The sequence below is a fragment of the Lampris incognitus genome, chromosome 4 (assembly GCF_029633865.1).
Source record: "Lampris incognitus isolate fLamInc1 chromosome 4, fLamInc1.hap2, whole genome shotgun sequence".
NCBI lineage: Eukaryota > Metazoa > Chordata > Actinopteri > Lampriformes > Lampridae > Lampris > Lampris incognitus.
In genome coordinates, this window is record NC_079214.1 from 29,934,623 (window position 1) to 29,948,728 (window position 14,106).

At 42.8% G+C, this 14,106-nt stretch overlaps 1 protein-coding gene across 1 annotated transcript in view; it reads left to right on the plus strand.

Annotated features, from left to right (window-relative positions):
* Positions 1 to 14,106, plus strand: part of ahctf1 (AT hook containing transcription factor 1) — a 127,666-nt gene that overhangs the window by 26,482 nt on the left and 87,078 nt on the right. The window contains exons 7-13 of the mRNA XM_056278844.1: positions 1,844 to 1,960; positions 3,847 to 3,931; positions 4,239 to 4,389; positions 4,754 to 4,886; positions 5,814 to 5,995; positions 8,679 to 8,740; positions 8,989 to 9,117. Coding sequence (XP_056134819.1) covers positions 1,844 to 1,960; positions 3,847 to 3,931; positions 4,239 to 4,389; positions 4,754 to 4,886; positions 5,814 to 5,995; positions 8,679 to 8,740; positions 8,989 to 9,117 — 859 coding nt within the window. The remainder of the gene's footprint in view (positions 1 to 1,843; positions 1,961 to 3,846; positions 3,932 to 4,238; positions 4,390 to 4,753; positions 4,887 to 5,813; positions 5,996 to 8,678; positions 8,741 to 8,988; positions 9,118 to 14,106) is intronic.

A 14,106-nucleotide genomic window follows, 5' to 3' on the forward strand; every position in this document is an offset into this window, starting at 1 on the left:
CCATCTGGCAACTCTTCACTACCACCCAGTGCCTGTCTTAACTCCTGCCTAAACTCCACACAACAGTCTTCCTTCTTCAACTTCCACCATTTGATCTTCGGCTGTGTCTTCACTCGCTTCCTCTTCTTGGTCTCCAAAGTCATCCTACAGACCACCATCCTATGCTGCCTAACTATGTTCTCCCCTGTCACCACCTTGCAGTCTCCAATCCCTTTTAGATGGCGCCTTCTACATAAGATATAGTCCACCTGTGTGCACTTTCCTCCACTCTTGTATGTCACCCTGTGTTCCTCCCTCTTCTTGAAATATGTATTCACCACAGCCATTTCCATCCTTTTCGCAAAATCGACCACCATCTGTCCTTCCACATTTCTCTTCTTGACTCCATACCTTCCCATCACCTCCTCATCACCTCTGTTCCCTTCACCAACATGTCCACTGAAGTCCGCTCCAATCACCACTCTCTCCTCCTTGGGTACCCTCTCCACCATGTCATCCAACTCACTCCAGAATTCTTCTTTTTCATCCATCTCACCCCCAACTTGCGGGGCATATGCGCTGATAACATTCAGCAATAAACCTTCAATTTCCAGCTTCATACTCATCACTCTGTCTGACACTCTCTTCACCTCCAGCACGCTCTTGACATACTCTTCCTTCAGAATTACCCCTACCCCATTTCTCCTCCCATTCACACCATGGTAAAAGAGTTTGAACCCACCTCCGATACTCCTGGCCTTACTCCCCTTCCACCTGGTCTCTTGCACACACAGTATGCCTACCTTTCTTCTTTCCATCATGTCAGCCAGCTCTCTCCCTTTACCAGTCATAGTGCCAACATTCAAAGTTCCAACTCTCACCTCCACATGTCTACCCTTTCTCCTCTCTAGCTGCCTCTGGACATGCTTTCCCCCTCTCCTTCTCCTTCGTCCAACAGTAGCATAGTTTCCACCGACACCCTGCTGGTTAACAGTACCAGTGGCGGTCGTTGGTAACCCGGGCCTCAACCGATCCGGTATGTAAGTCTTATTTATGATCCGCATATTTGATTTGGCAAAGATTTTATGCCGGATGCCCTTCCTGACGCAACCCTCCCCATTTGTCCGGGCTTGGGACCGGCGCTAAGGATGCACTGGCTTGTGCATCCTCAGTGGCTGGGTTGAATTAACCAAAACATAAGGTATTTTAATAGGTGATGGAAAATTTGTCTCCTCAGTCTCATTCTCCTGCTGGCAACTCCTAACCACATAGGACACCTCTTGAGGTTTCCTAAATATCTGGGGGGGGGGGGTAGGAGTGTTTCTTAGCCTTGAGAAAGTTGATAAATAGCTTCTATTCAAACCTAGAATTGACCTGGACTTTCTGAGAGTTCATTCGTCTTTCTAGACGTTTTGAGTGGTTGGAATGCCCTCTAGTGAACAGAATGTACTTAATAACCACGTTCTGATTCTGTAGACATTGACATAAATCTTTAATAGGCTAAATTAGAGCTTTAAAAAATTCGAATATATTTGAATATTAAAAATAATAATGCATAGAAATTCGAATATGATTATGTAGGAAGATTGACAGCCCTAGTGTGAAGTAGATTGGATAAACAGTTGTCGAGAAAATCGACAGACTCCTTCCATTTTAGTTAGATTAATATTCCAAGAAATTTTAAAGACTTACGAGTGTGCATAATAAGCACCCCTCTCAGGTTGTCCACGAGTGAGTGACCACAATTTGCGATGCATAGTCCACCGCGCTGCTGCTGTGGGAAAAAATAAGTCGGCTTTGATATTAGGAATTTAAGTTTTCAGATGCTTTCAGATGCTTCTTTTTTTTGCACATATATGTGCAGGTATCACTCCCAGTTGGAAGGCGGAAGGGTGCCTGTGTATGCCTTTACCTTCCAGGAGCCAGAGAATGACCCCAGGAACTGTTGCTACCTCTGGGCTGTCCAGTCTGCTCAGGACCTGTGAGACACAATACTTTTTCTTTTTTTACCTTTTACGACAAAAATGTGATATAAAAAAGAATGAACAGTAATCTCTTAGATCTATTCTTGGGTTAATCTGTTATAATATACAGTGCATCCGGAAAGTATTCACACCCCTTCACTTTCCCCACATTTTGTTATGTTATAGCCTTATTCCAAAATTGATTAAATTCTTTTTTTTTCATCAATCTACATACAATACCCCATAATGACAAAGCACAAAAGGTTTTGTAGATTTTGCAAATTTATTAAAAATAAAAACTGAAATATTGCATGTATATAAGTATTCACACCCTTTACTCAGGACTTGGTTGAGGCACCCTTGGCAGCGATTACAGCCCCAAGTCTTCTTGGGTATGAAGCTACAAGCTTGGCACACCTATATTTGGGGTATTTCTCCCATTCTTCTCTGCAGATCTCTCGAGCTCTGTAAGGTTAGATGGGGAGCGTCGCTGCACAGCTATTTTCAGGTCTTTCCAGAGATGTTCAATGGGGTTCAAGTCTGGGCTCTGGCTGGGCCACTCAAGGACATTCACAGACGTGTCCTGAAGCCACTCCTTCGTTGTCTTGGCTGTGTGCTTAGGGTCGTTGTCGTGTTGAAAGGTAAACCTTCGCCCCAGTCTGAGGTCCTGAGCGCTCTGGAGCAGGTTTTCATCAAGGATCTCTCTGTACTTTGCTCCATTCATCTTTCCCTCGATCCTGACTAGTCTCCCAGTTCCTGCCGCTGAAGAACATCCCCACAGCATGATGCTGCCACCACCATGCTTCACTATAGGGATGGTATTAGCAAGGTGATGAAAGGTGCCTGGTTTCCTCCAGACGTGACGTTTGGCATTCAGGCCAAAGAGTTCAATCTTGGTTTCATCAGACCAGAGAAACTTGTTTCTCATGGTCTGAGAGTCCTTTAGGTGCTTACTGAGTAGAGGCTTCCGTCTGGCCACTCTACCATAAAGGCCTGATTGGTGGAGTGCTGCAGAGATGGTTGTCTTTCTGGAAGGTTCTCCCATCTCCACAGAGGAATGCTGGAGCTCTGTCAGAGTGACCATCGGGTTCTTGGTCACCTCCCTGACCAAGGCCCTTCTCCCGCGATTGCTTAGTTTGGCTGGGCGGCCAGCTCTAGGAAGAGTCCTGGTGGATCCAAACTTCTTCCATTTACGAATGATGGAGACCACTGTGCTGTTCGGGACCTTCAAAGCTGTAGAATTTTTTTTGTACCCTTCCCCAGATCTGTGCCTCAATACAATCCTGTCTCGGAGGTCCACAGACAATTCCTTTGACTTCATGGCTTGGTTTCTGCTCTGACATGCACTGTCAACACTGGGACCTTATATAGACAGGTGTGTGCCTTTCCAATCAATTGAATTTACTACAGGTGGACTCCAATCAAGATGTAGAAACATCTCAAGGATGATCAGTGGAAACAGGATGAACCTGAGCTCAATTTTGAGTGTCATAGCAAAGGGTGTGAATACTTATGTACATGCAATATTTCAGTTTTTTATTTTTAATAAATTTGCACAAATTTCTACAAAACCTTTTTCACTTTGTCATTATGGGGTATTGTGTGTAGATTGATGAGGGGGGAAAAAAGGAATTTAATCCATTTTGGAATAAAGCTGTAACATGACAAAATGTGGGAAAAGTGAAAGGGGTGTAAATACCTTCCGGATGCACTGTATATAATATTTATATGATTGGGTGAATAGATACGGGTTAATTTATTCTTGGGTTAATAACTCAAGTTGCCCTTTAAGTCAGGATTCAAACTGGTTTTCTCTGAGAGGGTTTTGAGACTAAACATGATATAAATATATGCATTTTATATAAGCTCTATTTTCTCCCCTACGTCGTCTTCTTCTTTTCAGAGAAGGAGATGTGGTAAGCCTCCACCTATTACAACTGGCCTTCAGTGAAAGGAAATGTCTGACCTCCGGAAAGATCCTTTATGAGGTCAGCTGCAACATTTTCACAGCACAATCCCCCCCCCCTCCAACGCCCTAAATGAGTTTGTGCCCCTGCCTGTCATGTTTTTTTTTTTTTACATTTGTATTAACATTTGTCTTTCCACATATCTGTTAGGTTGTGCTTTTAAACATTAAGTATGCCTTGTCTGCTGGTTTTTAATCCCCGCAAGTTTGAGCTTCCCCATGGATATTTTTTATCAACATTTGAATGTCCCTCTTCCTAATTTTATTCTTTCGTACCTTTTTCCCTTCTCCCCATTTTACATCTTTCTTTTGTCTTTTTCTATCTCCAGGGTCTGGAATATTGTGAGGAGCGCTACAGTCAGGAGGTGGGTGGGACAGCATTCCCTCTCAGGGCCCAGGTCACGAACACCCGCCTGTTTAGCTGTCAGACCATTGAGAAGTTCAGACCCCACCCAGACAGGGATGACAGCATGAATGAAGGTTAGCCCACTTCCCTTGGCTCCCCTTGTTTATGGCCTTAGGACATAACATTATATAGGAAGTTAACGTGTGTAGAATCAGTGTTTACAAACTGGTGAGATCAGTGTTGATATTTGAATATTTCACTCTGTGACAGGTGGTGTTGCGAAATTATTTTGTAATCTGCAACACAGGTGTTGCAAAAAACGATTTTCCAACATTTTGTAATCTTCCACAACATCAAAATATGGATAAAAAATTCTGATGCTCCACTTCCCCCTTGATTTTTATCACTCTCTCTTCCTCACCTTTCATTTCCTCTTTTGTCTCAACACTCAACTCCTACTGCCTTTCCTTTTGATTCTCTCCCTCCATCCGTCCTCAGTGGCATCTCCAGACACCAGTGTGTCCATCTTCGCCTGGCAGGTAAAGGCCTATGGTCAGGGAAACCCTTCCACTTATATTGGTGTCTTTGACATCAACCGTTGGTACCACGCACAGATGCCAGACTCACTAAGGTACAGTTAGACATCATTCTCAACAACTTTTGGGTTTTTGACACCTAGCTCGAATTAAAGAAAAAATATCTAAAGAAACTGATCGTTCTCCATATTATCCATACATTTTCATATTTCACCACAACCATTTTAAGTGTCTTTTTAGTGAAACTTTATTCATCTCCTTCATTTTCAAAAAAGATGAGAACAATGAAGATGCTTTTCCAACTCTTAAAAGATTGTTCCAGCTTTTGGACTGAAAATTTTTTAAAAAAAATTGACTTAATATGCAGCATGACAAGCATCAAAACAAATGCATAGGATATTCTGCTTATTCCTCATGTTTTCAGAATGGATGTTATATCTCTCAGATGAAACATAATGTATTATTTTTGTGGAGTTGTTTAGAAGACTTCAGACTGGGCTAATTATAAGCATTTGTTGCGGCACGGTGGCCCAGTGGTTAGCACTGTTGCCTCACAGCAAGAAGAGCCTGGGTTCAAACCCCAGGCCATCCCAGGTCCTTTCTGTGGGGAGTTTGCATGTTCTCCCCGTGTCTGCATGGGTTTCCTCCGGGTGCTCCAGTTTCCTCCCACCATCAAAAAAGACATGCATGTTAGGGTTAATACTCCTGCCTGTACCCCTGACCTAGGCAATAGGATAAAGAATTGTAGTTGGTCCCCGGGCGCTGCACCACAGCTGCCCACTGCTCCCATACAATAGGATGGTTTAAATGCAGAAGACAACTTTCACTGTAACCAAACAACTGTACAATGACAAAAATAACATGGCTTTCTTTCTTGTTCTTCTGTAGAAGTAGTGCATCTGAATAATACTCTGGATTGGCTGATGCTAAGAATTTAGCACTTTAAATTGACAATGTAATCAAGTGCCAGGCTTTATACCGGAATCTGTTTTGATGATTAATGTTTCCCCCCCCTGCATTAGATCGGGGGAGTCTCTGCAGAGCTGTCCCTACTTGGCAGTGTGGTCTCTTGACCCAGTGGTGCAGATGGTCTCCCCACACCCCCTGCTGGATATAGTGGTACATGAGCGCAGCCTTAGTAGAGGTCTGCCTTGCACCTGTCCCCCACCAGAACAGTTCTTCAACCCTACTTCATACAACTTTGGTGGGTTGTTTGTTTGTTTGTTTGTTTGTTTGTGTGTGCGTGTGTGTGTGTGTGTATGCAAACATAAATAGGCCAACTTTGTTTCTCAAGAGGTGTTAATTAGGGGTGTAACGGTACACAAAATTCATAGTCTAATGAAAACACTGATTGTCTGACGGCAGCAGGCAGGTTATTCCACAAGAATAGGGTCTGATAGAAAACGGCCCTGCCACCAGCTGAGTTCTTTTTAACTTTGGGTACACATTGAAGCCCTGTATTTTGGGAGTGGAGAGCTTGAGATGGAATGTACAGTTTAAGGAGATCAGACGGGTATGATGGGGCAAGCCCATTTAGGATTTTATAAGTCTGATCTAACATGGATAAAAAACCAATGAAGCAAGCAAGAATTGGTGTAACATGGTACATTTTTTAGTTTTAATTAGGGTTCTAGAGCTGCAGCATTTTAACAATCTGGAGACTTAGTACTAGCATGTAGCAGACCTGAAAACAGAACATTACAGTAATCAAGTCTGGATGAAACAAATGTATGTATTAGAGTCTCTGCGTCAGCCATGGACGGGAAAGCTTCAGTAGATTGGCAGGCTCTGAAAGCAGATTGGAAAGGTTTATTTAGATAATTTTCTTCTATATTGGTTGAAAGTTGTTGATACACAACTCTCTAGTACTTTAGAAAAGAATGGAAGATTAGAGACTGGTCGATAGTTATTAAGAGAACCTGGATTGAGCTGTGGTTTCTTAGTAGAGGTTTGACCACAGCTGTTGTAAGACTGCTGGGAAACACTGCCAGTAGTAAGTGATAATTTAATAATGTCCTGCATTGTAGGTCCCAGGAAAGGCCAGCAGTCATTAAGATTTTTTGCTGGTAAAGGGTCAACTAGATAAATAGTTGGTGTAGAAACTGACACGAGAATTTTCAAAGTATCAAGAGAGATAGTCTCAAAAGCTGTAATAACAAGGACTATCAGTGACTCATTGTGTAGATATTAATTTGGTAAGACAGGATCTGCAGGAGTAGCTGAAGATGAACCTTATTGCAGAAAAAGTCTAGAAACTCATGAGGTGTCAGTGGTGAGCAGCTAATAGACAGCTGCTTATTAGTATATTTAGCTACAGTGTCCAAGAGAAGTCTGATCAGAAACGCCGATCAAGTATTTTCTCACCCTTGGTAGTTATAAAAATCTGCTCTGTATACTTCGGCAATGCTGTCCTTAAGCTGCTACTAGTACTACTTTCAGCTGCTCCCATTAGGGATCACCACAGCGGATCATCCGTTTCCATTTCTTCCTGTCGTCTGCATCTTCCTCTGTCACACCAGCCACCTGCATGTTCTTCCTCAACACATCCATAAACCTCCTCTTTGGCCTTCCTCTTTTCCTCTTCCCTGGCAGCTCCATATTCAGCATCCTTCTCCTAATATACCCAGCATCTCTCCTCCACACGGCCAAGCCATCTCAATCTTGCCTCTTTTGTTTTGTCTCCAAACCGTCCAACCTGAGCTGTCCCTCTAATATAATCATTCCTAATCCTGTCCTTCTTCGTCACACCCAGTGAAAATCTTAGCATCTTCAACTCTGCCACCTCCAGTTCCGCCTCCTTTCTTTTAATCAGTGCCACTCTCTCCAAACCATGTAACATAGCTGGTCTCACAACCATCTTGTAAACCTTCCCTTTAACTCTTCCTGGTACCCTGCTGTCGCAAATCACGCCTGACACTCTTCTCCACCCGCTCCACCCTGCCTGCACTCTCTTCTTCACCTCTCTTCTGCATTCCCCGTTACTTTGGAGTCTCTTTAAGCTAACATGGTTGAAATTGCCCAATACCAACACTATCGAGTCTGGATGGAAGCATTCAATCTCCATAATATTGGCGGATAGTTGCTGAGAGGCAGCCGTAGCCCCGGGATGAGGAGGGATGTATACAAGCGGTCAGGATGAAAGATGCAAATTCCCTGAGAACATAATATGGTCTGCATCTAATAGTAGGTGTCTCAAGTTCAGGAGAGCATGACTGACATATTCTTAATATCGGTACACCACCTTTGGTTTACACAGATGCAGACGCCTCCTCCACATTGCTTCAGCGACTCCTCTGTATGATCCGCCCGGTATAGGGTGAAGCCTTCCTACTGCAGTGCCAAGTCATTTATCTTGGCATCAAGCTAGGTCGTACATGACCGAGCAGTCAGCATAGTCTCTTCTTGAACTGATTAAGACGGCAAGCTCATCAAATTTATTGGCCAAAGAGTGTACGTTGGAGAGAATCATACTAGGTAGCAGTGTACAGTGTCCCTGCTGTCTTTGCCACGCCAGAGGGCCAGCTCTTCAACCTCGTTTCCTGGGCTTCGATGGCTGTATGTGTGAGCCCGCTGCGGCTTTGACACTCACCAACAGCAAAGTCACTCAAAGAGTATAGCTGCTTCGGTTTAAAGTCCGGCATACTCCTATGTATCTGTAATAAGTCCAAACAATCATATTTGATCGAACAGCACACACTTTCCACGCTCAGACACAAAGAAAACAAACACTCAGTGTGAGCAACACCATGTTTCCACAGTATGGCACCATCTTACTACGAGTTCCTTAAAGACATTCTTTATGCTGATTACCATTGACATTGAATCTCTTTCAGCAAGGTTATTAGAGTTATAACCACATATATTCATGGCTTTTTCCCTTCTTACAGATGCTACCTGTTTGCTCAACTCTGGAATTGTGCACTTGACCTGCTCTGGGCATCAGAAAGAGGTTCGTGTCCAATATGCTTTTGTCATATAGAACCGTCTACTGAGTATACTAAGTGTAAGGCTTCTAGATTAGTTCAATATTGCTATTGGCTTGCATTGGTTTACTGAATGGGTACTCAGGCTTGTGTTTGCGTGTAAGGTAATTTTTTCCCATTCAGATTTGATTCAGATATTCAGTCGGTTATTTGAACCCTAGATCTATCCAGTAGAAGCCAGCCCTGCTCAGCAAACTTTTTTTTTTCAAACCAGACCCTGAGCTTCTTGAAGAAAGCTGCTCCCTGCTCCAGTGATGTAATTTCCAGCAGCTACTCTCGCTGCTTTATGTCTGGCCTGCTGTCATCTCGCCTTGCAGACACCCAGCCTTCCAATCTCTCTCAGGTACAAAGACGTTTGTGTGTATGTTTATACATGCATACATACGTACATTACATTACATGGACCTGTACATGTAAAAGTGAGCTGACTGAGACTCACAACAACTGTGGTTAAAGACAATATAAATGTTCTCCTCCATAAATACTGCTGGTGACATCTGACCTTGTCTAACATTTCTTGTATTCTCCTTTGCTAATTGACTGCTTGCTTGGTGTTGGTAAAATTGTGGCATTTGAGAAGTCTTAAGTCTTACAATCCAATCATGCTGTAGGAATTGTCCACCTTGGTCTGCTCTATGTTGAATTGGCTGTAAACAAAGTGTGCATCCCCTGTTAATGACATAGACCACAGAATAGATGGCAACCTGATGCACTGCCTCCTCCATCTTACGTAAACTGCTTGACATGGGGATAATGTAAATTATTAGGTTTGGTGTAAAAGGGTACCACAAAGGCCTTGTTGGGAAACTTAGGTTGAACATGGGTCCTTGGTGTTAAGAGGGTAACACTCAACCGCAGCCCACCCCCACACCACGATTCTCTGTGCTCCCTACTTCCATTGACACAAATTAACATATTTATTTCTGGGTTAATGAGACATGAAAATTAACAGTACTTAGAAATATAGTTTTTGCCCAGTGGCTACTTCATTAGGTACACTTATCTGGTACCAGGTGGGGCCCATTTTTACCTCCAAAACAGTCAGAATTCCTCACATTATGAATTCATGGGGTGCCGGAAACATTTTGTCAGACCTGCAAACTCTTTTCCTTTTTGTCAAAATTAACCACTTTGAATCCTGAAGATCAGTTGCTGCCTGCCAGTACCTCTGTAGGTGTTTCTCAATACCGAGTATGCTTAAGTATGACCTTGCATTGTTCCTGGCAAGTGGAACTTGGGAGTCCACTTGCAAGAATACAGTTTGTAGAACACTCTAGCACAGCCTTTCTCAAACTTTTTAGTCCCGGGGACCAGTAATCCATGGCCCTCAACCTCTGGGGACCGCTTACGTAATTTTTTGGGGGGAAAAAAAGACTAATTTTTTTATTCAATGTATTTTATTATATAAAACATTTTAATCATTTAAATGTAGGCTATATTTATAGAATTGTGTCTGTCTCTCTTGTCCGCGCCACATCATGTCTATTTGAAAGTCTCTGTTGTCTGTCTGTCTGTTGTCTGTTGTTGGATGAGTTGTCTGTCTGTCTGTCTGTCTGTCTGTCTGTCTGTCTGTTGGCTGATGTCTGTCTGTCTATTGGCTGAGTTGTCTGTCTCTCTGTTGGCTGAGTTGGCTGTCTCTCTGTTGGCTGAGTTGTTTGTCTCTCTGTTGGCTGAGTTGTCTGTCTCTGTTGTCTGTCTCTGTGATGGCTGAGTTGTCGGTCTCTCTGTTGGCTGAGTTGTCTGTCTCTCTGTTGGCTGAGTTGTCTGTCTCTCTGTTGGCTGAGTTGTCTGTCTCTCTGTTGTCTGTCTCTCTGTTGGCTGAGTTGGTTGTCTCTGTAAATGACAGGTACTAATTAGCTTTAAAAATCAAATAAATTAGACAAACACCTTCACACATGACTGACATTCCCTCAAATCATTTTGTTGTCAGGTGACCAAATCAATAGGCTATTTAATAAAAAGCTGTATGCATGTGTGTGAGAGAGAGAGGGTATAGGGAGAGACAGAATAAGAGGAACAATATGAATCAAATTAGTCTTAAAAAATATAATATAATCAATGTCTGATTCATGTGCTCACCTAATGAGATGGGTGCGCCTGTCTTCTTGAAACCAATAGGTCAAACCGAGGGGGAAAGGAGGAGAGGGAAACACGCATGGTGTTTTCAGAAGCCAGTCTATTCCTGTATGTCGTTTTTGTCGCAGCAAGAGTTGAGAAGCCGGACTCGCACAGATAGGTGGAATGAAAGGGGAGCAACATTTTCACTGCCGTCTCACTGAGTTGCGGGTATTCTCCTCGGCAGGCCAGCCAGAATTCTGAAAGCAGCATAGTATTGAAACGAGCGCGCAGCCCTCCGTCACATGACATCTCCACAAGTGTGTCCTCCTCGAGAGTGGCAGATATGTGCTGGTCTCGGCAGTGGTGAACGGATCACGCATCCATTGATTTCCGGTGCGTGTGCCAGATTGTGATGGGAAGTATTCCTCAAATTTGAGCAAAGTCTGGCTCAGGTGTTCTCCCATAAATTTGTGCATGGGGCTCAAATCCGCCTCACTCTCATCAGCCAGAGAAGAAAATAATGGGAACACATCATAAACTCCCTTGCCAACTCGAGTTTTCCAGACGGAGAGCTTTTTCTTGAATGCAGCGATTTTGTCACTCGTCTGAAAATTGTCCCGTCGCTAACAGAGCCATAGATATGAGTGGCTCTTTTGTGTACCGATGTCATGGCCACGCCCGTCATTATCGGAGCGATTGATTTGCATATGTTTAGCAGCGACGGTCGTTGGGGGTGTTGATTTCGACTTCATTGTTCAGTGGTCATGAGAGTCGTTGGAGCCGTTAGTGAACGACTGTTGTTCTTGGAGGCTAGGCTTCTTGAGTCTCCTGGGTAGAGATGAAGAGCCACGAATATCTATGGCTCTGTTAGCGATGGGCGTTGGTAAACATCGGGACACAAAGAGCCACGCATATCAATAGCTCTGACAACGACTCCAAGAGGATAAATTCTGAGTCTCATCAGCAGCCAGTCAGACTAGCTTGGTCTAGTCAGAAAGGCACGAACTGAGGAAGCCTCTTGGATGAGAGGCGAAACGTCTTCACGGATATGTACCAAGTCCAGTTGCACTTGATTCAACTCTTTTGGATAACCATGACCTGGATGAATGAGAACATTCACAGATCCATTGAATTGAATACAGTTATTTATTTAAATTAAAAGAAAAAATATATATAGCCTATATTTTTTTAAAGACAGTTATTTTGTGCCGGCCCAGCAGGGATTCCTTCGCGGCCCGGTGCCAGTCCCCAACCCATAGTTTGAGAAAGGGGGCTCTAGCAGGTTGTCCTTGCTCCAAAAAATTGGTGATAAATTTTCTGGCATTGCTTTTCCAAAATGGACAAATATTTGAAATCTACACTGTTGTTGCCTAGGTCCAGACCTTTGAATCCACCCACTCCACTGAATTCACTGATTCTTGTGGTCTGGCATCATGACCGTTTCATAAACAGCGGTTTCTCTGTTGAAAGGGTGATTTATCCAGTGAATGCTGCAGGAGGACTAATGATTAGCCACTCAGCGCCACATGTGGGACTGACACTGCTGTCAAGCTTGTGAAGCGTTAGAGGACATGTCTTCTTAATATTGCTCGACATCATAGTTTGTTTTTACTTGGCTCTGATCCACTCTTAAAATTCCGGCAAAACCAGTATGTTGGCATGACTACGCATCAGTGTCAACTTAAAAAGACTTTCGATTCAGGTAGATAGGTTGGTCTCTAATGATTTGTCAGGGAGAATCGAATCGCGCTCCCCCACAAAAATTGGTTAGACTGGAGGCAACATCAGATTGAAGATGGAAATGGAGTGTAACGAGTTGACAACTCTGTCTGATATCAGACAAACGCTGTTGATGTCTGGGCACAACATTTCTCAGAAGTCAATGTAATGCATAAAATAAATTGTATTGTGAAAATTACAATGATTTGTAGTTTTGGGCTTTGCTTTCCTCTACCATTGCTGTTAATGGATGATACCAACGTTTTTGTGTTTAAGCCCATTTATTACACATCACGTATACTTGGCTTTTACTCCCAACCATTTTCCAAAGCATGTCATAGCATTTGACAATTTTTGAATACGTTTCTCTTACCTTTCAGGCATACATTGGTCTCCATTATTTCAGTACGGTATAAAAGTCAACTTGCACAGACGTCAGACTTGCTTGTGATAGGTAATCCATCACATTGAACATTTAGTCAGACTTGCTTGTGATAGGAAATGCTTCGCATATATTCAGTCACCGTAATTTTTTGTCAAAGTTACATAATTGTTTAGGGGTAATGCAGTTAAAACCACTGATTAAACTGAAAAGTTTTCAGAGGCTTTCACCTGCATTATCCTGCAGTGATAACTTCATTTGGTGGAGGAAGACAAGGTGGCAAGAACAAAGCACATGGCTAAGCATTGAAAACAAGTACTAGAAGTCCTTATAAAGGCCAAAAGATAGAGGAAATAGGTCAATTGTGCACTTAAGCATGATGCACTTAAGTTAAAATACTCAGTCTCTGGTCAATGGGTTGGATTGCTTGGCAGGAGTTGTGCCACTGTTCTTTTTTGTGCTTTTGTAGTTTTTTTTCTTCTTTTCCTTAAACCTATAAGTGTTTTGACACCTGAACTGCATGTTGTCTTTTCCCATCTATACCCCAATCAAACCCCTCTCTACAGGCGTTTGGTTTTGGAACTGATCATCTGTTTCCACCCCTCACAAGTTTCCAGATCTGATTCTTTGAGAATTTTGTCAATTCCGGCTTGGTTGCATCACACAGTGCCTATGGCTTTGTCGGCACATTCATGCTTAAAACCTCCCCATCGATTTGTCCCGAAGGTGTCCAACTGGGTTGAAATCTGGGGACTATGCAGGCCACTGGAGTATACTTAAGTCACTGTCATGTTCATGGAACTAGCTTGAGATGTATGCTTTGTGACATAACACATTACCCTCCTGGAAGTAGCAATTAAAAATGCTTAGACTGTGGCTACAAAGGGATGCACATGATCAGCAACAATGTTCACATACATTTTGGAATTCAGGTGATGTTCAGTTGGTATCGGAGGCCCTAATGTGTAGAGATGCACCGATTGAAATTTTCTTGGCCGATTCTGATTTCCTTTTTTTTTTTTTTTTTTTTTTTTGACCTGCCAATTCCGATTTTCGCCAATACCGATTTTCTTTCTTTCTAAGAACTATAATTGACAGCATGCACAAACGTTTTTGTAACCCTTCTTTAATGGAAAATATGTTATGTTCGTAATAAAAGACTATTAAATTACT